Consider the following 26,642-nt stretch of genomic DNA (forward strand, 5'->3'; position numbering starts at 1 on the left):
AACAGAAGCGGCAGTTGTAGATGTTTCTTTCCTCGATTTCTGGAAAAGTTTGGGTTCGCGAACCCCATACCTGATGATGAATTATTTACAATTATCTATCGATCCCTCCAATTTTGAGTCGATTGCTCGTCATAACCTTTACGGGCGATTTTCTCAAAATTGCGGGGGTGTTGACCCAAAATATCTAAGAGTCCTTCGTTTTAGGTTGTACACAAGTGAGGTGCCAAATTTGAGCCGAATCGGTTGGCCGTGTCTGAGGCCTTCCCCTTGTAAGCGTAAACTAGGCTTAAATCAGCACAGCACACAGCCTGTCTGTGGCGAAGTGCAGGTGAACTCCAGAGTCACACGCAGAGTAGAAACGCAGGTGTGGCAGCAACACACGGATCAGCGGCAGAAGAGATCACAACCGTTAGCTCCCCCCATTCTTTCCGATAAACGCACATCATATCGCGCTCGCGAGTTCCCGAAAACTCTCGGTATAAAAAGTATCCCGGGGCGTGGCTGCTGCCCCTGCAGCGGGCCTCTCAAACTTTTATTGCACTTCGCCCCTCTTCCCCTTCATCTCCTTCCCCTTTTCTTTTGCGCTCCCCCCAGGCTGCCTGACCTACTCCCCCACTCGCCTTTGTTTTCCTACGGGCCCCACACTTCCCTTTGTCCAGCTGCCGCTAGGCGTCTTTAAAGTCGGCCCTCGATTCTGCTCCGAGAACTCCGCGTCGTGACCCACTCGACAAGTACGTTTATTTGCTTATTGTATTATAAATGGTTTCGGCGATGGCTCGTACGACCAAGTACACAACTCAGAAAAACGTTAGACCCAAATACATAACAATCAGAGACGGATTTACACACAGAATCCCCTCTGGCCCTCAGCACCACCCCGACACCTCTCGTTTGTTTTTGACTTTGACTTTTTTATGTTTTCATACATATTTTTTGCTACCCTACATAATTAAAATTCTATATTTTAAAACATATAAAACATAAAAACTCTGTGAAGTATTTTCATAGTCCCTGAAACAAAAGTTACGTCATCACGTTTGGCGACTTTAAAAAAGCATATGAGGGTATAGACCGAGAATCCCTTTTTGAAGTATTAGCAGAATTTGGACTAGATCAAAAGACAACAAACATCATAAAAGAAACACTCACGGAGACCAAATCCAAAGTAAAATTTATGGGAGAATTGAGCACAGAATTTGAAATAGACACAGGAGTACGACAAGGGGATGTACTGTCCCCAGTGCTCTTCAATTGTGCTCTTGAAAAAGTTGTTAGAGAATGGAGAAAAGCAGGTGCACCAGCACACAGACTGGGACCAAGACGTAAGGGCATAGAATTAGACTGTTTAGCATTTGCTGATGACATGGCACTGATCGCACAAGACATTACCGAAGCACAGAAACAGCTACAAGAGCAGGAAGCAAAAATAGGATTACAAATTTCATTTGAAAAAACAAAATTTATGACTGACATCAAAGATGCACCTTCTGATCTCAGAATTGGTAATAACTACATCTCTCGAGTAAAAGAATTTAGCCGGCCGGAGTGGCCGAGCGGTTCTAGGCGCTACAGTCTGGAACCGCGTGACCGCTACAGTCGCAGGTTCGAATCCTGCCCTGGGCATGGATGTGTGTGATGTCCGTAGGTTAGTTAGGTTTAAGTAGTTCTAAGTTCTAGGGGACTGATGACCTCAGATGTTAAGTCCCATAGTGCTCAGAGCCATTTTTGAAAAGCATTTAAATATTTAGGTGAATGGATTGCACAAAATTGTAATGAAAAGAAATCTGTCAGATCAAGAGTCCAGAAAATGGAGACGGCGTTTCAATTAACAAAAAACATTTACAACAAAAGGAGCCTCTCGTGGAACTGCAAAATACGACACTATACAACAGTAATTAAACCCGAAGCTCTCTACGCATCTGAGACACTAAATCTTTAACACAGAACACTAAAAGACAAATTAGAAGTGAATGAACGTAAAATAATGAGGAAAATCCTAGGACCAAGAACTAAAGATGGTGTGCATTTTCCAAAGTCCAATGCAGAAATACACTCCTGGAAATTGAAATAAGAACACCGTGAATTCATTGTCCCAGGAAGGGGAAACTTTATTGACACATTCCTGGGGTCAGATACATCACATGATCACACTGACAGAACCACAGGCACATAGACACAGGCAACAGAGCATGCACAATGTCGGCACTAGTACAGTGTATATCCACCTTTCGCAGCAATGCAGGCTGCTATTCTCCCATGGAGACGATCGTAGAGATGCTGAATGTAGTCCTGTGGAACGGCTTGCCATGCCATTTCCACCTGGCGCCTCAGTTGGACCAGCGTTCGTGCTGGACATGCAGACCGCGTGAGACGACGCTTCATCCAGTACCAAACATGCTCAATGGGGGACAGATCCGGAGATCTTGCTGGCCAGGGTAGTTGACTTACACCTTCTAGAGCACGTTGGGTGGCACGGGATACATGCGGACGTGCATTGTCCTGTTGGAACAGCAAGTTCCCTTGCCGGTCTAGGAATGGTAGAACGATGGGTTCGATGACGGTTTGGATGTACCGTGCACTATTCAGTGTCCCCTCGACGATCACCAGTGGTGTACGGCCAGTGTAGGAGATCGCTCCCCACACCATGATGCCGGGTGTTGGCCCTGTGTGCCTCGGTCGTATGCAGTCCTGATTGTGGCGCTCACCTGCACGGCGCCAAACACGCATACGACCATCATTGGCACCAAGGCAGAAGCGACTCTCATCGCTGAAGACGACACGTCTCCATTCGTCCCTCCATTCACGCCTGTCGCGACACCACTGGAGGCGGGCTGCACGATGTTGTAGCGTGAGCGGAAGACGGGCTAACGGTGTGCGGGACCGTAGCCCAGATTCATGGAGACGGTTGCGAATGGTCCTCGCCGATACCCCAGGAGCAACAGTGTCCCTAATTTGCTGGGAAGTGGCGGTGCGGTCCCCTACGGCACTGCGTAGGAACCTACGGTCTTGGCGTGCATCCGTGCGTCGCTGCGGTCCGGTCCCAGGTCGACGGGCACGTGCACCTTCCGCCGACCACTGGCGACAACATCGATGTACTGTGGAGACCTCACGCCCCACGTGTTGAGCAATTCGGCGGTACGTCCACCCGGCCTCCCGCATGCCCACTATACGCCCTCGCTCAAAGTCCGTCAACTGCACATGCGGTTCACGTTCACGCTGTCGCGGCATGCTACCAGTGTTAAAGACTGCGATGGAGCTCCGTATGCCACGGCAAACTGGCTAACACTGACGGCGGCGGTGCACAAATGCTGCGCAGCTAGCGCCATTCGACGGCCAACACCGCGGTTCCTGGTGTGTCCGCTGTACCGTGCCTGTGATCATTGCTTGTACAGCCCTCTCGCAGTGTCCGGAGCAAGTATGGTGGGTCTGACACACCGGTGTCAATGTGTTCTTTTTTCCATTTCCAGGAGTGTATATCAAAAATATCTCCAAAATAATAGACACAATGCGCATGAGAAGAATCCAATTCATGGGGCATTTAGAAAGAGTGGACTCAAACAGGTTCACGAACAAAATCCATACATTTTTAAAGAACAAAACTACAAGACCGAACTGGTACAAACAGACAGAAAAAGACCTGAGAGAATTATGGTCTCCAAATCTACACGATAGAAGTGAAATCAGAAAAATCACAAACACACGGGGTTTTGAGGAAGAAGAGAGAAAAACTAACCAACATACGTGGTCTACGCAACGAAAGCCAGCCCATTCGTTGTTTATGAAGGAATACTGGGCGAAAAGGAAGGCCAACAAAAGTTGATTACGCGTGGTCCTAAGTGATCCATCCGCGAAGAAGAAGAAAACATATAATCACTAAGGCAACAACTTATAAAGAAACACATCATAGGTAGACTACTTCCTAATAATCTGTATCAAATAGTTCAAATGGCTCTGAGCACTATGGGACTTAACTTCTGAGGTCATCACTCCCCTAGAACTTAGAACTACTTAAACCTAACTAACCTAAGGACATCACACACATCCATGCTCGAGGCAGAATGCGAAACTGCGACCGCAGCGGTCGTGCGGTTCCAGACTGTAACTCCTAGAACCGATGGGCCACCAAGGCCGGCAATCTGTATCACTAAACGACTAAAACGAGTGCGCGACAGCAAAAACCAGGCTGCGGGTTGCTTATCTAGCGGCTGCCAGGGGCAAAAAAATTTCGTTTTCATTATTTCACACAGGATGATTCAACATACAGGGTGATTGCAACCCGCAATACCTTCAGAAACCACACGCTACATTTTCATATACTCCTCCTCTCTATGCGCCAACAATTGGTCACACGGAAAAAAAGAACAGGAACTTTTTGTAGGAAATTTGAAGATCAATTTCGTACGTTTTTCCTGAATAATTCGAAAACTATGGCCTCTGGCGGGAACGTATCCCAGTACGAAAATGATTAAATTTCCTACAAAAATTACCCATTCATTTTTCTGTAGGATTGGCAAAATAATGTGAACACCTGTACTTACTTGGCAATGGTTTATTAATAAGGGGTTGGATCCCCATTCGCCTGTAACAAAGCTGTGATCCCTCTTGGAATACTGTCATACAATAATTTTATAGCCTCCAGTGGAATATTATGTCATCCTTCGATCAGAACCTCTACTAACTGCTGTAGTGACCAGGGAGGCGGAAATCTACTCCTAGCCAGCCAGCGTGGCCGAGCGGTTCTAGGCGCTACAGTCTCGTACCGCGTGACCGCTACGGTCGCAGGTTCGAATCGTGCCTCGGGCATGGATGTGTGGGATGTGCTTAGATTAGTTAGGTTTAAGTAGTTCTATGTTCTAGGGGCTTGATGACCACAGCAGTTAGGTCCCACAGTGCTCAGAGCCATTTGAACCATTTTGAAATCTACTCCGGAGTCTGCACTCCAATACCGCCCACAAGGGCTCGACAATGTTGGCCAGGGAAGACGCTGCAGTTCAGTTTCGTGCTCCTCATATCACTATTTTACTGTCCTGACTGTGTGAATGGGTGAATTACAGTCCTGAAATATGGCATCATTGTTGGGGAACAACATTTGAATCATGGATCACATATAATGTTCATATAATCACTGCTTGTAGCGCGGCGTTTGAGAGTGATTATGGGACCAGCAGAATACCATAATATGGCTGCCCGCTCCATCACATTTCCACCTCTATGCTTAACCGTTGGAATCAAGCAATCAGGATTGTAGGCTTCTTTTGGCGTTCTCCAGACCCGGCCCAATGTTGGGAATAAAAAGACCTTGACTAGTCGGACCATATGGCGTGTTTCCACTGATCAGCCGTCCAGGATTTATGCTCCTGACACCATGTTTTACGCATCTTTGCGTTGGTTGTCGTCACTAATGGTTTCGGTATAGCAGCTCGTCCACGAATAATCAATTTATGGAGTTCTCGGCGGACAGTGTCGATTGATACGGAGTTCAAATGGTTCAAATGGCTCTGAGCACTATGGGACTTAACATCTATGGTCATCAGTCCCCTAGAACTTAGAACTACTTAAACCTAACTAACCTAAGGACAGCACACAACACCCAGCCATCACGAGGCAGAGAAAATCCCTGACCCGGCCGGGAATCGAACCCGGGAACCCGGGCGTGGGAAGCGAGAACGCTACCGCACGACCACGAGATGCGGGCTGGTGGATACGGAGTCTCGAAGATGGCTGTTCAGCCCTGCAGTCACTTTAACCGCTGCAGTTTTGTGTTGTTTTGACACAATTCGTGTTAGCGTACGACGATCTCTGTCATTTAGTTTTGACTTGTGCCCACTATTACCTTTACGCGATGATGTCTTTCCATTGGGCAGGCTGTCGTGACTGTTGAAGCAGTTGCTCTTGAAACATTCAGTAAGTTGGCTGCATTGGTTTATTGATGCTCCAGCTAATCGGGCCCCCACAATCTTCTCTCTTTGGAACTCTGTTAGGTCTTCCATTGCACGTCGACCTCTGCCTCTGAAGTCTGCACTACCCGTAAACAACCTGCACTGATGCCTAGTCCGTACTGACCACGCGCAATCCAGCGCGACACGTGCTTTAACTGCATTGTTGGCCGTCAAACACAACCATCCTATTACTACCACTGTCCACATTGTTTGCCTATCCCCTGTAGTTCGCACATAGTGAGTGGAAGAATACGAAAATCTCGTACGTCGTATTTGAAGGCACTGTGGGCTGCATAAAACCTCAAGCCAGTGTCAGCTGAATTAACTGTATAATTTTTTACCAAACTTAAAAATTTTAAAATGCTGTCATAATCTACTCATGAAGAGGTATAATCTTACGTGAAATATTTAACGCATTCAGTATTCGTATTCAAAACTGAGCAAATGTCAAGGCAGTATAACTCACAACGCAGAAATTACCTAGACTTTATTCGTCTAGCATTTTGGAATGGGAGCACTCAACGACTTCTAACAAATTTTACATGTAACTTCAAACCGTTTTGAAACAGTAGTCTCTGCGATTGTAATCTGCAGTGAGCTTCTGAACAAACATCTATGGGTACATCCGGAGGTCACTTTCAAGAATCTGAGCATCTAGATATGCCCAGTTGCACTGCTGCCTTTCTGCTCGATTTGCCGTGTCCAATGTTCTCTGGCGAACAAACAGGCTTCGGCCGAGGTCGCTTAGCTTCCAGTATTGACCCATCCTGTACCAATTGATCGTATGAATGGGTCTCTTTCAAATGGTCCAACTGTTGTCGGAACAGCCTGTGAGTCAGAGCAGAAGTAACACACCTGCCGATCGCTCCTGCGTTGTTAGGCGTCCATTGTTGGCCATGTTGTAAACACTAGTCTCCTAGCGACGGTATCGCGAATCACATATCATTTCGAAGCTCATTTGTTTCTCCAAGGCCTGCTACTATTACTGCTGTTGAGATGCTCAACGGGTTATCTAGTGCGACTCATAAATTATGTACGAAACAAATGGTGACACATTCCGTGCGCCACATCGTCTACAGACTTTCAGGAGAGATAGAGTATACATAGACGCTGGAAAATCACGTAGCAACGAATGGTAGGTAGTGACGACACAAAACAAAAGAGAGGAAAGACACCAACAGGACGGGAAGATGTTTATCATACTTATTCCAAGAGAAACCTAGGTACAAAATAAAATCATACACCGATCGTAATCAAAGAAAGTGTTCGAAATATCATCCCGGACCGTGATACACGCCTCATATCTGAGGCGCATGGAAGATCTGATTTTGTGGAAGATATCGGGAGTTTCTCGGACAACCCCAGCAGCTGTCGCGATGCTTGCAACTTTTCCACGACTGTTGACGAGGGTTTCGTACAAAAGTTAAAGCCGTCCCAGCATTTTAAGTGAACTAAGCGCAATAAACATCTTCTCATTCTGTTCCTGTCCTCCCTTTCTTGTGTTTTGTGTTGTCGCTACCGCACCAGGAAAGCGCTTTCGGCCACGCGTTGCTACGCTGATATTTCCATCATCTGCTTGTGCTCTCTTCCTCCTGAAAGATTGTAACGGATGTGCTGAAACATCCTGTATAATAAATGAAAGCATTGTTTGCCTGTGTGTACCACACAACTCAGCAACTCACAATCGCAGCTCCAAGGGGGTAATGTGCTATGGTAGCCCCCACTTCCCCAGCCATGAAGAAGATTTCTGTTTGGAACTGCAGGGGCTGGGTTCGAAAAGTGTGGGTGTTACAAGAGAACATCGCACAAATGGAGTTCTTAGGGTAAGTCGGTGAAGCAGCTGTGAATCGACTGCCGCAGTAACCGAGACTGAAAAGAATGCCCCTTCTAGGAATTTTCCAGTACATTATACAGGGTGTTACAAAAAGGTACGGTCAAACTTTCAGGAAACATTCCTCACACACAAAGAAAGAAAATATGTTATGTGGACATGTGTCCGGAAACGCTTACTTTCTATGTTAGAGCTCATTTTATTACTTCTCTTCAAATTACATTAATCATGGAATGGAAACACACAGCAACAGTACGTACCAGCGTGACTTCAAACACTTTGTTACAGGAAATGTTCAAAATGTCCTCCGTTAGCGAGGATACATGCATCCACTCTCCGTCGCATGGAATACCTGATGCGCTGATGCAGTCCTGGAGAATGGCGTATTGTATCACAGCCGTCCACAATACGAGCACAAAGAGTCTCTACATTTGGTACCGGGGTTGCGTAGACAAGAGCTTTCAAACGCCCCCATAAATGTAAGTCAAGAGGGTTGAGGTCAGGAGAGCGTGGAGGCCATGGAATTGGTCCGCCTCTACCAGTCCATCGGTCACCGAGGAAGCGTATGAACACTTCGACTGAAATGTGAAGGAGCTCCATCGTGTATGAACCACATGTTGTGTCGTACTTGTAAAGGCACATGTTCTAGCAGCACAGGTAGAGTATCCCGTATGAAATCATGATAACGTGCTCCATTGAGCGTAGGTGGAAGAACATACTGACTAAACTAAAATGAGCTCTAAGATGGAAATTAAGCGTTTCCGGACACATGACCACATAACATCTTTTCTTTATTTGTGTGTGAGGAATGTTTCCCGAAAATTTGCCCGTACCTTTTTGTAACACCCTGTATAATCTACCAGAAGTTTCGGAAATGTTCTAGAATTATCGACAGTGTTCCAAAATGTTCTAGAATGTTGTAGAACATTACAGAACGTTCTCGGATGTTCCATAATCTTTTGATGGGGATACGTTTCAGCTCAGAGGAGTGTATGGGCGAGGGGAGACGCTTACGTCAGTATTCTTTTAGAAATAGATTAGATTAGATGAAGCAAAAGCGAAAGTGGTAGAAAGTGAAATAGTGTTTTGGGCAATATTAACATTTAAAAGGATATCGACAAGTAAAAGAGAAGGAGACCTCGCCAGTGGTGAACTTAAAAGAAAGTCACAGATGCAACGATACGGATGAGGAGCAAAAAGCACTTTTAGCTTCACCAAGGAAAGAGAATCAAGATATTGGTTGGGGCATTGTTGAATACTTAAGTGGATTAAGTGCACTTAAGAATATTTTTGGGAATTCGAGAGTATTTTTTAATGCTCATTTTTATGATGTTCTTGTATGTTCTAGTCCGCCCCGATAGCTGAGTGGCCAGCGCGGCGGTCTGTAATGCCAAGGGGCCCGGGTTCGATTCCCGGCTGGGTCGGAGATTTTCTCCGCTGAGGGATTTGGTGTTGTGTTGTCCTCATTATCATTTCACCATCATCAGTGGAAGGCAACGGGAAAGCACCACTGGAATCACTTTCCTAGACGCTCATGTGGTGGACCCCTCTGACGGGGCTTCCCCTATGACAAGACCTGCCATAAGGCAGAACACAGAAGTTTAAGTTAAGTATGTTTTAGGGTGATATGGAGCTTCTCAGAAAACGACCGAAAAGGAAGACTAAGCGAAATGGATATTTTTCAGTTAGTATATCACACAAAAGGAAGTATTATAATAGTAAAGCTTCCAAATTTATTTTTACATTACAAAATGGTTCAAATGGCTCTGAGCACTATGGGACTCCACTTCTGAGGTCATCAGTCCCCTAAACTTAGAACTACTTAAACCTAACTAACCAAGGACATCACACACATCCATACCCGAAGCAGGATTCGAACCTGCGATCGTAGAGGTCGCGCGGTTCCAGACTGTAGCGCCTAGAACCGCTCGGCCTCCCCGGCCGGCTACACATTACACAATCACATGATATTTACTGCAGTTATTCTTGGATGTGAAACAGTCAGTTGGTACCAAGCATTTCCATATTTAAATATTCTAACAACGGCTTCCTAATACACTCGAAGACAAAAAAAGAAAACAACTAAATGATTACATTTTCAGAAAAATTGAGTGATTTATTCAAGAGAAAGAGCTTCACAAACTGTGCAAGTCAATAACGCGTTGGCCCACCCCTGGCCCTTGTGCAAGCAGTTCAAATGGCTCTGAGCACTATGGGACTTGGCATCTATGGTCATCAGTCCCTAGAACTTAGAACTACTTAAACCTAACTAACCTAAGGACATCACACAACACCCAGTCATCACGAGGCAGAGATAATCCCTGACCCCGCCGGGAATCGAACCCGGGAACCCGGGCACGGGAAGCGAGAACGCTACCGCACGACAACGAGCTGCGGACTGCAAGCAGTTGTTCGGCTTGGCATTTGTTGATGCAGTTATTGGATGTCCTCCTGGAGGATATAGTACCAAATTCTGTCCATCTGGCGCGTTACATCGTCAAAATTCCGAACTGCTTGGGGGACCCTTCCCATAATGCTCCAAAGGTTCTCAGGGAGAGATCCTACGACCTTGTTGGCCACGTTATGGTTTGGCAAGGATTGTGACAAGTAGTAGAAACTCTCATCGTGTTCGGGAGCGCATTTTCTTGGCGAAATTTAAGCCCAGGAAAACTTTCCACGAAAACAAAACGGGGCGGAGAATGTCGCCAACGTACAATTGTGTTGTAAGGGTAAGGCGGATGACAACCAAGGGGATCCTGCTTTGAAGTGAAATGGCACCCCAGACCACTACTCCTGGTTGCCAGGCCTTATCGTGGGCAGGTGTCAGGCTGGTATCCCACCACTATTTGGAGGTGTCCAGATACGTCTCTACCCTGGAATCTCGTTGATCGGAGTGGAATCGTCTTCAGTGATGAGTCCCGCTTCAGACTGAAGCCCGATGATCAGTGAAGGAATGTCAGGTTGCGCCCCACGGCCCGACAACCGGGAGTAATGGTCTTGGGTGCCAATTCTTTTCACAGCAGGACGCTTTTGGCTGTCATCAGCTGCACAGCTTCACTCTTCAAGCACAGCTGTACGCTGACGATATTCTACGCCCCGTTTTGTTGCCCTTCGTGACAGGCCCTCCTGGTCTTACATTTCATCAAGATAACACCTGCCCGCACAGAGCGAGAGTTGCTTGTCTTCGTGCTTCCCAAATCCTAGCTTGGCCAGCAAGGTAGCCGATTTTTTTTCCCTGTTGAGAACGGTTGGCAGGGCCCTCGGACCACCTCGAGATTTTGTCCATCTAACCCGCCAACTGGACAGAATTTGGCTCCATATCCCTGAGGAGGACATCCAACAACTGAATCAATCAATGTCAAGCCGAGTAACTGCCAGATGTGGACCAACGCTTTACTGACTTGCTCAATTTGTGAGGCTCTTTGTCACGAATAAATCATTATGAAACTCTAACCATTTGTTTGCCTACACATGTACATCACACCTACCGATTTCCGTCGTGTTCAGATCATTCCTTTGCGATGTGTGCCTTTTTTTGTCTTAGAGTGTATTCTGATATAATATTTTCTTATCTTATTGCATCCGTTACTTCTTGCTGTGTCTGCGATACTCACGTGCGCCAGGTGGGACTGCTTGGCGGTGTCCTTGAGGTTGGGCAGGTGCGACGAAAACTGCGACACCAGGACGGAGCGGCTGCGCGTCACCGACCGCGCCAGCTTTGCGAACTTGCTGAGGCCTGAAGAAGACACCACACACTGTCACCGAAACGTCAACCGCCTGTCACTGGAAGCAGCAGCCAGTCACAATTACGACTGCAGCACTAGCAGGTCCACGTGTAGCATGCTGGGTAATTCTAAAGGAACAGTAAATACTTTAGGAGGTGGTAGTACAGTAGAGTCTCGATTATCCGACCTAAACCGGCTGCGGCAAGGGTGAATAACACGGAAAATAATACAAAAAAAAAACACACAAAAATTAAAGTAGGCCAAATGAGTTAAACATTTAATACAATACAAATCAAATTAGAGTGAATAGATATTTACTGTGTGAAGAAGTTGGTAATTGTCTTTTGTTTGCCTGCCGTTTGCCGTTTTTTGCCGCTAAATCACGTAGTCTCTTAAGGGGGTAGGACGTCAAACGGGCCGACTTGGAGCAGGAGAGACACCACAGGACATTTTAATTTCTACTGTCTATACTTTTACAAATAAATTCATAAATCTTTGTCATCATGACCAGGAAGGATTGAGGACTGACACTCATCGCAGTGGAAGTTAAAAAACGTAGGAAAATACCTTTTTTACATGTGAAATTTCATCATGTTTTCACGTATTACTGGCTGCATTTGTTGTTATAGGTACACTTTTCTTCCTAAGTAAGAGAGATTCTTCTATGAATTTTTCATACCATACAAACGGTAGTTACAGGTGTATAAAACTCTAGAATTTTCCAAAGCTATTAAAAAACTGTGGAAAAAATTGAGATAATTAACTATAAAACGTGATTTTTTTCTAAACATGAAGTTTAAAATGTAACAGTTCATTCATTTTTTCATAAATTAAATAACTTCTAGTGTTTCATACACCTGTAACTATGGTTTGTATGTTGTGGAAAAGTCATCGAACAATCTCTCTTACTTAGGAAGAAAATTGTAACTATAGCAACAAATACAACCAGTAGTAACTGAAAAATGGATGAAATTTCACATGTAAAAAAATGTGTTTTGTTACGTTTTTGAGCTTCCACTGCTATGAGTATGAATCCTCAACCCTTCCTGGTGATGCTGACAAAGTTTTATGAATTTATTTGTAAAAGTATAGACAGTGGAAATTAAAATGTCCTGTGGTGCCTCTCCCGCTCCAAGTCGTCCCATTTGACGTCCTACCCCCCTTAAGAAGTAAAACCTCGGTAGACGATGTTTCCTCCAGTTGCTCTACATATTTTAAAGGAGTTTCTAAGGCCTTGGGCCCTTCGTTGTGAGAAATCTTGGACGCACTTTCCTCCACTACATCCGCTTCTTCGTCTTATTCTTTTTCGTTAATCATGTTGACTATTTCTTCATCTGTCACTTCAAATTCTTCATCTTGGACAATCCACTCATTTGTATCATCTTCTGTGGCGTCAGCGCATCCCGGAACTTTGAGTAACAATGAAAGCAGGGTAGTATTTTCTGGTTCGGTCTGCTGCTGTAGATTTTCATCATCTGGAGAATTTTCTTGATTTTCCTGTAGCAAAATTTTCCAGGATTTTGCAATTGTATTTGCTCCAACACTCTCCTAAGATTGTGCCACATCATAACTACGGCGCAACTGCTCTAGCATGTCTTCTCCCTTGTCCATAGGATTAATTAAAGAGGAAAGCAAGTTTCTGTGGTAGTTTCTCTGCAGTGTCTCTAAGGTCCCTTGGTCCATAGGCTGACATAAGGATGTGACATTTGCAGGCAAAGACGTGGCCTTTATATCGTGATCCTGAAGTTCATTAGAATGACAAGAGGCATTTTCTAGAAGCAGCAGTGCTTTGTGGGGCAAGTTGTTGGCATTCAAAAACTTTTCAGATTGTGGCACGAACTCGTTAAAAAACCATTCATTAAAAATGTCTGAGCTCATCCAAGCATTTTTTAGATTGTAATATTTCACCGGTAAAGCGTTTTTAGATACATTTTTAAATGCTCTCAGTTTTTTTGGCTTACCCATCATAGATAGTTTCACTTTCAAATTTGCTGTGGCGTTACTGCATGCAAGAATTGTCTCTCTTTCTTTGCTACGTTTGTAGCCTGACGCTGCCTTTTCGGCCTTTGACGTTAATGTTTTTTCCGGTAACATTTTGTAATTGAGACCAGACTCGTCGCAATTAAAAATTTGATCGCCTGTTAAGTTTTCCTTGTCCAGTACCTTGTGAAGTTTACTCCTAAACAATTGAACAGCTTCAAAATTTGCTGAAAGCTTTTGACCATTAAGTTGCCGAATTCCGCACCTTTTCTTCCATATACCGAGCCAGCCCACGCTAGGTGTGAAATCAGGTTCACCTTCGTTTAATTCGTTACGGAACTTTAAGGCTTTTTCCTGCAAATTAGGTCCCGACATGGGTACATCATTAGCAAACCATAGGAACAAAGCTTCACTTACTTTTTCATAATCACATTTTTTCATGGTTTTTCGATCTTCCAAAACAGCCGAGGTTGCACGCTAAGAACACCACTTCTCAATTTCATTGCGGTTCCTTTTCCAGTCTCCAGCTGTTGTTTTCCAGACGTTATAATCTTGCGCCACTTTTATGTTTCATCATCGTCTATTCTTTTTAAAGCTTTAAGCTTTTCTTCCATTGAAACGACCACCTCTTTCCGTTTTGAAGCCATCACCACAAATTTTTACAATAAACAAAGACCAACACGTTCACTCCACTACAGATCTAAGTTAGCACTGAGGAGTGAGGAGTAGCAGACGGCGACAATGAACGAGTATCAACAAATAACACGTTAGTCACTGACATGTCGTCGGCTGGCGCACAGCCGGCGCGGTGAAAGGGTCGGACAACACACAAGGTCGGATAACCAAAGATGGGATAATCGATACTCTACTGTATAGTACAACATTCCGTACAGAATATTTCCAATTTGTAACTGGTTACAGAGTCACAGCTGTTAGAATGAAACCAAACTAAACTTCGAACATGCCTTGAAGGCCCATCGGACCGACCGACCGCCGTGTCATCCTCAGCCCACAGGCCTCACTGGATGCGGATCAGCACACCGCTCACACAGCCGATGTCAGTTTTCCAGACCACAGCCGCTACTTCTCAATCAAGCAGCTCCTCAATTGGCGTCACAAGGGCCGAGTGCACCCCGCTTTCCAACATCGGTGTTTGACCGGATGGTCAACCATCCAAGGGTTAAAAGCCCGACAGCGCATAAATTCGGAGGTCTGACGGGAACCGGTGTTACCATTGCGGGAAGGCCGTTGGCCTAGAATGAAACCAAACAAATCACCTTTTCCTTCGCTTAACACCATCTGTGACTAAGTTCAAAAGATAATTTTGATGAATTGTAGCTCCTACTTGAATTCTCTTGACAACGCCATGTGTAGCTCTTATTAAGTGCTTCTAGCGTTCAATTATTGCCGTGAGCGATCACTTCATGTCTCGTATTTGCTTTCTCATTGTTTCAGTCAATCCCACTGGTACAAATATAAAGTGGTAAGGTCTGAGGACTTCGATGGGCAAGAAACGTGATGATTCTTCCGATCCATCTTCTGTGGAACAAGAAGTTTAGATAGATGACTGGCAGCCGACATTTCGGCTCTGAGGCGTTTCCCGACACATGTCGCATAGCGCTCGACCTAGCTCCACGTTTCCCCTACAGCCCAGAACGCTGTCTGTGCTAGGGGAGCGGAAAGGGAGGAAACTGCGAAAGCGCTGCGTTTAAACGGCAATGATTTCACACTGCATATAACATGGTATCATATTTCACATTTCTTGACAACGTAACAAACAGAACAAATTTTTAGTTTTATTTAATGATTTTTAGCGCGCTGAACACATAACTTTTTTTTTTTTTTTTTTTTTTTGTACGAACGGATAGACGAGAAAGTTTTAACAGCTCTTCTATCTATGGCTGCCACGTAATTGCGACTTATTAGTTTCATAAACGAAAAAGGTCTTTCACACAGTTGTCTGAACTATTGTAGCACTTTTGAACATCATTATGGAGACGCGCGAACTCTATCGAAAGAACACAGTGTAGACGTATTGGACAGTTTTAACGTAAAAGAATTTGTATTTAAAACGAGACCTACAATGCAGATCAATCAGTTACATCTGCACATGCAACAGGGCACTTTCAACAGGAAACGCGAACGATCTAGAAAACAGATGTACGAGGGCAGTTCAATAAGTAATGCAACACATTTTTTTTCTCGGCCAATTTTGGTTGAAAAAACCGGAAATTTCTTGTGGAATATTTTCAAACATTCCCGCTTCGTCTCGTATAGTTTCATTGACTTCCGACAGGTGGCAGCGCTGTACGGAGCTGTTAAAATGGCGTCTGTAACGGATGTGCGTTGCAAACAAAGGGCAGTGATCGAGTTTCTTTTGGCGGAAAACCAGGGCATCTCAGATATTCATAGGCGCTTGCAGAATGTCTACGGTGATCTGGCAGTGGACAAAAGCACGGTGAGTCGTTGGGCAAAGCTTGTGTCATCATCGCCGCAAGGTCAAGCAAGACTGTCTCATCTCCCGCGTGTGGGCCGGCCGTGCACAGCTGTGACTCCAGCAATGGCGGAGCGTGCGAACACACTCGTTCGAGATAATAGACGGATCACCATCAAACAACTCAGTGCTCAACTTGACATCTCTGTTGGTAGTGCTGTCACAATTGTTCACCAGTTGGGATATTCAAAGGTTTGTTCCCGCTGGGTCCCTCGTTGTCTAACCGAACACCATAAAGAGCAAAGGAGAACCATCTGTGCGGAATTGCTTGCTCGTCATGCGGCTGAGGGTGACAATTTATTGTCAAAGATTGTTACAGGCGATGAAACATGGGTTCTTCACTTCGGACCTGAAACAAAACGGCAATCAATGGAGTGGCGCCACACACACTCCCCTACTAAGAAAAAGTTTAAAGCCATACCTTCAGCCGGTAAAGTCATGGTTACAGTCTTCTGGGACGCTGAAGGGGTTATTCTGTTCGATGTCCTTCCCCATGGTCAAACGATCGACTCTGAAGTGTATTGTGCTACTCTTTCGAAATTGAAGAAACGACTTTAGCGTGTTCGTAGGCACAAAAATCTGAACGAACTTCTCCTTCTTCATGACAACGCAAGACCTCACACAAGTCTTCGGAGCCGAGAGGCGCTCACAAAACTTCAGTGGACTGTTCTTCCCCATGCACCCTACAGTCCCGATCTCGCACCGTCGGATTTCCATATGTTTGGCCCAATGAAGGACACAATCAGTGGGAGGCACTACGCGGATGATGAAGAAGTTATTGATGCAGTACGAAGTTGGCTCCGACATCGACCAGTGGAATGGTACCGTGCAGGCATACAGGCCCTCATTTCAAGGTGGCGTAAGGCCATAGCATTGAATGGAGATTACCTTGAAAAATAGTGTTGTGTAGCTAAAAGATTGGGGAATAACCTGGTGTATTTCAATGCTGAATAAAACAACCCCTGTTTCAGAAAAAAGATGTGTTGCATTACATATTGAACTGCCCTCGTAGGATTTGCAGTGTCCTCAAAACGTTTAGAAAACTATCCTAGTAATTCTTTCAAGGACAGACGCAATTCTTCAAATGCCTGCATTTTCATTTACGTCAGTGAGCTCGGAGAAATGGACAGCGCTTTTTGTCAGCATTTGCTCCTTTCACAATGCTATCTTCTTTTTAAACACAAACCCACAAATTAGAAACCAGTTTCTCACTTTGCAATCTCGTACTGTGGGCACGGTGCAGTCAAGTCCACTTAAAATACGAGGTCTGCAATCAATTCCGAATGTTCTAATTTGCCCTTCTGCACTCAAAACTTCATAACTTCAACAATAGGGGGTTTTAAATTGAAAAATCGTAGCCAACTTTCCAGTGCTATATAATCACCTAAAACTTGTACCGCACATACTGCTGAAATGGAAAGTGCTATTGATGTGAGGTTTTCACGAAAGTGCCATTGATGTGCGGTTTTCACGGAATGGATAGTCAGAGACTAGTATTGTTAGCCAATAAACAAATTGTAATAATGCTTAGAAGTTGTTCTTTCTGTACACACACATTCTTTTTTAAATGGAACAATGCCTTTTGACAGTAACAAATAAAGTTTAGGATAAATTAGATTGTCAGTGGTGTTTATTGCAGGGTTCTAGAGCGAGTCGCTTACGAGATATCGTATTTTTAAAAGTTCCCATACCTACACCTGTAAAATACCTGTGGTAGCACACACTATAGAAGCACAGATGTATGCTGTTGTTATGCGGATTATGATCAATAACGAGACAACTGAACATCACAGGTTGCGGTTAAAATGATCATCTGCAGCGGCAATACACACTTCCAGTTCGGTATGCAACGACTGCTGCGAACGTTCTAGCGTTTCAGCGGAGATGTCCGAGCAGGCTGCAGTAATACGTCGTTGCATATCATCGGGTGTGGTTAGTACGTCCTCGTAGACAGCGTCTTTCAGTTTTCTCTACAGAAAAGAAGTCTACTGGAGTCAAATACGGGGAACGGGCCGACCGAGGTATAGGTCCACTGCGTCCAATCCAATGATTTGGAAACAATTCGTTAAGACATACTGCAGTAATTCGTGCACTATTGGTTGGACATTCATGTTGGTACCACTTGTTTCTCCTAGTCTGCAGGGCAACGTCTTCCAGCATCCATGGAAGATGGTCTGTTCTCACGAGCTAATGCTTGGATTGTCGCACATTAACTGACTAGCAAGTCGCAATGCACTCAGGAACACACAAGGACACTGTAAGCAAACATAACAACAACGTACCAACCAATTACGCTGGCTGAATGGCACAAATAAGTGTTGATGTGGAAACTTTTCAAAATACAATATCTCGTAAACGACTCGCACTTGGCTCCTGCGACAAACACCACTGACATTCTAGTTTACCCTTCTTTTAGTTTGTTAATATCAATACCCATTGTTTCATTTACAAAAGTGTAAGATCGCACGAAAAATATAATTTCTCCTGTTTATTGGCTAACAAAACGAGCCCATGACTACCAATCCACTCTGTGAAAACCGCATATTAATAACACTTTCCGTTTCCGTAATATTTGCGGTGCAAGTTTTATGTGATTCACCCTGCATACCACCAATTTCACGTGCTTCATGCCTGCAGGTTTAGCATCTTGACGTAGACAAGAATCAATCCTCTCAACCGATACTTGTAATTTTTTGACCTTTCTTTATCAACTAAATCTTTTAATTGTTTTGCACGTAACTACAATGTTATTTCATAGCAAATTTGCAGTACCCATCGATTAAGCGACTGTAATAGATAGTGAAAATTCTCACATCTTTCTTCTGTCATTCCATGTACGAGAGGGGCGTTTGAAAAGTCCGTACAAAAATAAAAACTACTTTCGTGTCTGGGGTACCTTTCTTATTTTTCGACATAGTCTCCTTTTAGACTTATACACTTTGTCAACGCTGTTCTAATTTGTTGATCCCTACCGAATAATAGGAATTGTCCAAGCCTGCAAAATAGCTATTAGTTGCTGGAATCACCTCCTCACTTGAATAAAATCTTTGGTCCGCCAGCTATTTCTTGAAATTGGGGAACAAACAATAGTCCGAGGGAGCCAAGTCTGGAGAACAGACGGGATGTGAAACGAGTTGGAATCCTATTTCCATTAATTTTGCGACCACAACTGCTGAGGTGTGTGCTGGTGCATTGTCGTAATGGAAAAGGACTGTTTTGCGGTCCAATCGCCGGCGTTTTTCTTGCAGCTCGGTTTTCAGACGGTCCAATAACGATGAATAATATGCACCTGTAAGAGTTTTACCCTTTTCCAGATAGTTGATGAGGATTATCCCTTACGAGTCGATGAGGATTATCCCTTGCGAATCCCAAAAGACAGCCGCCATAACCTTTCCGGCCTAAGGACTGGTCTTCGTCTTTTTTGGTGCAGATTCTCCCTTTGTAACCCATTGCTTAGATTGTTATTAGGTCTCAGGAGTACAGTAATGTATCCAGTTTTAATCCACAGTGACGAAACGACGCTTAAAGTCCTGCGGATTCTTCCTGAACAGCTGCAAACCATCCTTGCAACACTTCACATCGTTCCGTTTTTGGTCAAGCGTAAGCAATCGCGGAACCCATCTTGTGGGTAGTTTTCTCATGTCCAAATGTTTGTGCCAAACATTATGTACCCGTTCATTCTAGATGCCCACAGCACTAGCAATCTCACGCACCTTAACTCCTCTGTCATCCATCACCGCATCACGGATTTTATTAATGATTTCTGGAAGCGTCCAGAACGTTCAGCATCACTTGTGCCCATATGGGCACTCCGAAAATTTTGAAACCACTTATATAATGTTCTAATCGAAGGTGCAGGGTCACCATAATGTTTATCATGCTTCTCTTTAGTCTCCTGAGGCGTTTTGCCTTTCATAAATTCTTCTTCGTCCAATTTTTGACACTCCCTCGAGTTCCTCGATTCACACGAATGCCAAACACAAAGAAATAGACCAATATGGCTGAAACTTGGTGTCCGTTCTATCCATAGATGTTACTAACTAAACATGACTTCGATACGCGCCAGTGATGCCATCTCTCGGACTTTGCACGGACTTTTCAAACGCCCCTCGTACTTCAAAGGCTTGTATTGCTAGATCGCTAGACTGCCTCTGTTTGTGCGAGCACCCACTGGAACTGTGAGTGTTTTTCATATGACAAAGAAATAGCGAAGGGTAAACATCGCCAACACCACGATTCTGCCGAACTGAACACAACTGTTCCAACCAAAAAGTGCCACATCACAATACTAGATGAAGCGTCGCGCTGTACCGAGTACTTACGAGAAGGACAGAGAAAAGCCGAGACATATACACTCCTGGAAATGGAAAAAAGAACACATTGACACCGGTGTGTCAGACCCACCATACTTGCTCCGGACACTGCGAGAGGGCTGTACAAGCAATGATCACACGCACGGCACAGCGGACACACCAGGAACCGCGGTGTTGGCCGTCGAATGGCGCTAGCTGCGCAGCATTTGTGCACCGCCGCCGTCAGTGTCAGCCAGTTTGCCGTGGCATACGGACCTCCATCGCAGTCTTTAACACTGGTAGCATGCCGCGACAGCGTGGACGTGAACCGTATGTGCAGTTGACGGACTTTGAGCGAGGGCGTATAGTGGGCATGCGGGAGGCCGGGTGGACGTACCGCCGAATTGCTCAACACGTGGGGCGTGAGGTCTCCACAGTACATCGATGTTGTCGCCAGTGGTCGGCGGAAGGTGCACGTGCCCGTCGACCTGGGACCGGACCGCAGCGACGCACGGATGCACGCCAAGACCGTAGGATCCTACGCAGTGCCGTAGGGGACCGCACCGCCACTTCCCAGCAAATTAGGGACACTGTTGCTCCTGGGGTATCGGCGAGGACCATTCGCAACCGTCTCCATGAAGCTGGGCTACGGTCCCGCACACCGTTAGGCCGTCTTCCGCTCACGCCCCAACATCGTGCAGCCCGCCTCCAGTGGTGTCGCGACAGGCGTGAATGGAGCGACGAATGGAGACGTGTCGTCTTCAGCGATGAGAGTCGCTTCTGCCTTGGTGCCAATGATGGTCGTATGCGTGTTTGGCGCCGTGCAGGTGAGCGCCACAATCAGGACTGCATACGACCGAGGCACACAGGGCCAACACCCGGCATCATGGTGTGGGGAGCGATCTCCTACACTGGCCGTACACCACTGGTGATCGTCGAGGGGACACTGAATAGTGCACGGTACATCCAAACCGTCATCGAACCCATCGTTCTACCATTCCTAGACCGGCAAGGGAACTTGCTGTTCCAACAGGACAATGCACGTCCGCATGTATCCCGTGCCACCCAACGTGCTCTAGAAGGTGTAAGTCAACTACCGTGGCCAGCAAGATCTCCGGATCTGTTCCCCATTGAGCATGTTTGGGACTGGATGAAGCGTCGTCTCACGTGGTCTGCACGTCCAGCACGAACGCTGGTCCAACTGAGGCGCCAGGTGGAAATGGCATGGCAAGCCGTTCCACAGGACTACATCCAGCATCTCTACGATCGTCTCCATGGGAGAATAGCAGCCTGCATTGCTGCGAAAGGTGGATATACACTGTACTAGTGCCGACATTGTGCATGCTCTGTTGCCTGTGTCTATGTGCCTGTGGTTCTGTCAGTGTGATCATGTGATGTATCTGACCCCAGGAATGTGTCAATAATGTTTCCCCTTCCTGGGACAATGAATTCACGGTGTTCTTATTTCAATTTCCAGGAGTGTACAACCTCGGCCTGCACGCAGCCCGCGCACACGGCTTACGAGCCGTTTGATACGCCGTTGCCGGCCCTTGTTTAGAGAAATGTCTCACGTGAAGACCAGTGTGTGCAGGGGACCCGTCATAATGGAAGATGTTATCTCCTATTGTAGCCAAAGGAACCTCTTGCAATAGCCCTGGAAGCTCGTTTTCGAGGTGCCTAGACAGCAGAGACCGGTAAGATGATACAGTAACCAAGAGGTCCAATCAACTAATTGTCTATCATACAGCGCTACACAGAAGCATCCTTAAAATGTGTGTCCAAAAAGGCATGTGGGTTTTCGTCGGACCACCAGTATGGCGAGTATTATTCGTATTGTTATGAGTGAAAGTGGCTTCATCAGTAAACAGTACTAACAGGTTTATATGTCGATATGCAATTACGGAGCAGTAAAATTCCAGCCGTCTACTTTCACCTCCTTATCAATGTTGTTGAACGTGCTGTAGATGGTAAGGATAGATGGCACAGATGTATAATGTCCGCCATATTCTTGTATATGGAATACCAACACGTTCAGAAATTCTACGTGTGCTTGTTGAAGGTCTGTATTATACCAATTCTACTTCATCCACACTCCATTCAGTTTCACTCTCATATGAGAGCTGTCTGCCAGGCACTCCCTCAATCTCAAGCAATTCAGTAATTGAGTATGGTACTCTGCAGTTAGGAAATCCTCTACATGTATTCTCTACAAGTAGCTGCAAAGTTTCCGCTCCAAACCCCGAGCACAAATACGACATCGGCATACTCGGCATTTGTATAATGGCACTATGAGTGGCATCCTTCAGCGCTACAGTAGAATTGGCAAGCAAGCTGAGAAATTCAATTATGTAAGCTCAGTCACAGCTTCACAATTCTAACATCAACACAAAAATGATAATCGATTAAGAGACCCATAGCAACACCAGCACCAACACTCGAAGTGAAATCTTATATCTGTAACCAACTACTCCTCGGTAACCAGTAAAAGTTGAACGCATATTACATGGAATATTTATTCGAAATCAGTCTAAACCCTGCCCTCCCCCCTTTGCTAAATTATTTACTATTCCTCGTGAAACACCCGGTATACTCATTCTGCTGCTGACTAGTAGCACAGAGAAATTGTTACTGCATGTGAAGTGGGTGTTTGGAGGTCAAAGGCTGAATCTGGGAAGGTGAAGCGCAGGTGCATGTTTTGTGGACATTTTGTTGGCTGTGGCAACGATTTCCAAATAGTTCTAGCGGGACTAATTTTGCCACTATTTTTACATATTATGATATGTAAAATAACTTGATCATCCTGTGAGAGCCAGTGTGGTTATAGGTTACCATTCATACAGTTTGTGTGGGCTGTGGACCCAGTTTGATGCAAAATAATCTACACTACTGTACAAAGAGAAGTCATATGTTTAGCATCGTTATCGAAAACCTTGGATAATTCTTGACCGATTTACTTTAGATTTTTACACGATACTCAATTAAAAGTTCAGACGGACACAGGCTACATATTTTTCGACTATATGTGGCATATTACTTTGTATATACTATATAAAGGGCAGCGTTGTTAGCAGCAATCTCGAAAAGGTACGTACCAAATTACTTCAAATTCTTACACCTTTGGACAGACAGGCTACATATGATTTTAAAATAAATGGTATATAAGTATATACACGCACATCAAAAAAAGTTTTGCATCACCTCGGTTCCGAGAGTTCCGGAACCCGTACAGAAATTGGAATAGAGATCAACATAAATATCATTTCCGCCCTTTTTATTGCCCGTGAAAACCACACATTGCATGTTGCAACACCATTCAGTGAGACCTTCAGAGGTGGTGGTCCAGATTGCTGTACACACCGGTTAAGTCTAATACCCAGTAGCACGTCCTCTTGCATTGATGCGTGGTTGTATTTTCGTGGCATACTATCCACAAGTTCATCAAGGCGCTGTTGGTCCAGATTGTCCCACTCCTCAACGGCGATTCGGCGTAGATCCCTCACAGTCGTTGGTGGGTCACGTTGTCCATAAACAGCCCTTTTCAATCAATCCCAGGCATGTTTGATAGGGTTCATGTCTGGAGAACATGCTGGTCACTCTAGTCAAGCGATGTCGTCATCCCACAGGAAGTCATTCACAAGATGCGCACGATGTGGGCGTGAATTGTCGTCCATGAAGACGAATGCCTGGCCAATATGCTGCCGATATTGTTGGACTATCGGTCGGAGGATGGCATTCACGTATAGTGCAGCCGTTAAGGCGCCTTCCATGACTACCAGCAGCGTACGTCGGCCCCACATAATGCCACCCCAAAACAACAGGGAACCTCCACCTTGCTACACTCGCTGGACAGTGTGTCTAAGGCATTCAGCCTAACTGGGTTGTCTCCAAACACGTCTCCGACGATTGTCTGGTTGAAGGCATATGCGACACTCATCGGTGAAGAGAACGTGATGCCAGAACTGAGCGGTCCATTCGGCATGTTGTTGGACCCATCTGTATCGTGCTGCATCATGTCGTGGTTGCAAAGATGAAATTCGCCATGGACGTCTGGATTGAAGTTGCACATCATGCAGCCTATTGCGCACAGTTTGAGTCATAACACGACGTCCTGTGGCTGCACGAAAAGCATTATTCATCATGATGGCGTTGCTGTCAGCGTTCCTGCGAGCCATAATCCGTAGGTAGCGGTCATCCACTGCAGTAGTAGCCCCTGGGCGGCCTGAGCGAGGCGTGTCATCGACAGTTATTTCTCTCTGTATCTCCTCCATGTCCGAACGACATCGCTTTCGTTCACTCCCAGACGCTTGGACACTTCCCTTGTTGAGGGTCCTTCCTGGCACAAAGTAACAATGCGGACGCGGTCGAACCGCGGTATTGCCCATCTAGGCATGGTTGAACTACATATAACACGAGCCATGTACCTCCTTCCTAGAGGAATGACTGGAAATGATCGGCGGTCCGACCCCCACCGTCTAATAGGCGCTGCTCATGCAAGGTTGTTTACATCTTTGGGCGGGTTTAGTGACATCTCTGAACAGTCAAAGGGACTGTGTCTGTGATACAATACCCGCAGTCAACGTCTATATTCAGGAGTTCTGGGAACTGGGGTGATGCAAAACTTTTTTTGATTTGTGTATATAAAATCTGTGGTGCAGTATAAGGCTCGAACATAAGTCGATGTTTAACGACGTTACTAAAAATCTCAAAAAATATCTAGACCAATTTATTTCAGATTTTTACACGGTACTGTAATGAAAATAAAGACGACTGGGAACTGGTCGTTTTCAGCATATTCTGTGATTTTAATACATCCTTCAGCACAACGTTCTACTTTGTACAGAAAGTGAACAAATGAATGATGTCAACCGAATTCCAGTAGTAATGGGCAGGAGGCACAAACTGAAAATCAGTACAGATCTGAAGACCACCAAGAACCGTACACCGAGAGTCGAGGTCGGGTCTCGAAAACAGCGGAAATTCCTTGGAGAAGAGAAGTTGTCTGTTCTGGGATTCCCCAGTACAGTGCAGAGAGGCTGGGCGTGCAGAGCACTCACCTCCTTTGCTGTCGTCGGCCTCGATGGGCTGCTTGAGGGCGGTGATGTCGCGGAAGGTGAGCAGGAACAGCACCACCAGGTCCCGCTCGTTCTTGATGGGCGCGATCTGCAGCAGCAGCCATAGCGGCGTCTCTGCCGGCACAAACAGAGGGCCACCACACGCGCACGTTAGTCAGAGTCTTCCAGCACTCGTAAAAACACACAATATATAAATAAAAATACTCCAGCGTGCCTCTCCGACAACTGCACCGGCTGCAGGAAAGGAAACAGAGACCTATTAATCAGTGCGTGGGATCTGCATCACTCACTCAATAGTTTAACCCTAGGACGCCTAAGGAGGGGGGGGGGGGGGGCTTCGTTGAACCCATAATTTTTTAATGTCCCCTGCTTTTGCCCAAGTAACTTTCATACTACATATTCCCTTTGAGTTATTGTTTGTTGGCTATTTTATGAAACGTTAGTGTCAATATATTTTATAAAAAATTCCTGCTTTGAAAGAAAAAATAAATAAACTTATTATGGGTCCAACAACCCCCCCCCCCCCCCCCCCACCCCTTAGGCTTCCATGCTATAGAAAATTTCCCTGAGTAGGATTTCGTATTTCTCATCTCCACAACAATGCAAGTTAGTTTCTTATTGGTTGGTGCCGCGCGGGATTAGCCGAGCGGTCTAGGGCGCTGCAGTCAAGGACTGAGCGGCTGATCCCGGTGGAGGTTCGAGTCCTCCCTCGGGCATGGGTGTGTGTGTTTGTCCTTAGGATAATTTAGGTTAAGTAGTGTGTAAGCTTAGGGACTGATGACCTTAGCAGTTAAGTCCCATAAGATTTCACACACATTTTTGTTGGTTGGTATTCTTGATATTCACAACAATCGGTTTACTTTTAGAGGAAGTGAATGTTGATGTCAGTCAGTTGTTATTTATCTTTCAAACTTGCAGTGAGTTAGTGCAGTTCCCAACACGTAGGCCTCCAGCAACTTTGGTGTCCTACACAGCAAAAACGAAACCGAGGTAAGAACTTACTGATGTTGTCAACAATGCACCAACATAAGGCACTGTTGGAGGAGAGAAGAATAAAACCGAGATAAATGCATATTATAAGTCCACCTTTAGTGGAATTGATACCATTGATCAAATGGCGCGTATGTACACCTACAAGAGGGGAACAAAGAGATGGCCTCTATCTGTATTTTACTCTCTCATCGACATTTGTGCTATCAATGCAACTACCATATTCATCCAGCAACATCCAAGATGGAATGAAAAGAAACACAACAAACGGAAACTTTATCTTCTGCAAGCTGGGACGGAACTAGTGAAATTGCAGGTA

The 26,642-nt window shown here is 45.3% G+C and overlaps 1 protein-coding gene across 1 annotated transcript in view; it reads right to left on the reverse strand.

Annotated features, from left to right (window-relative positions):
- LOC126424587 (potassium voltage-gated channel protein eag-like) overlaps positions 1–26,642 on the reverse strand; it is an 88,694-nt gene that overhangs the window by 31,784 nt on the left and 30,268 nt on the right. Inside the window, exons 2-3 of the mRNA XM_050087329.1 lie at positions 25,316–25,447; positions 11,385–11,506 (exon numbers count right to left, since the gene is read on the reverse strand). Of these exons, the coding sequence (XP_049943286.1) occupies positions 11,385–11,506; positions 25,316–25,447 (254 nt within the window). The remainder of the gene's footprint in view (positions 1–11,384; positions 11,507–25,315; positions 25,448–26,642) is intronic.

Source organism: Schistocerca serialis, chromosome 10 (genome assembly GCF_023864345.2).
Source record: "Schistocerca serialis cubense isolate TAMUIC-IGC-003099 chromosome 10, iqSchSeri2.2, whole genome shotgun sequence".
Classification (NCBI taxonomy): domain Eukaryota; kingdom Metazoa; phylum Arthropoda; class Insecta; order Orthoptera; family Acrididae; genus Schistocerca; species Schistocerca serialis.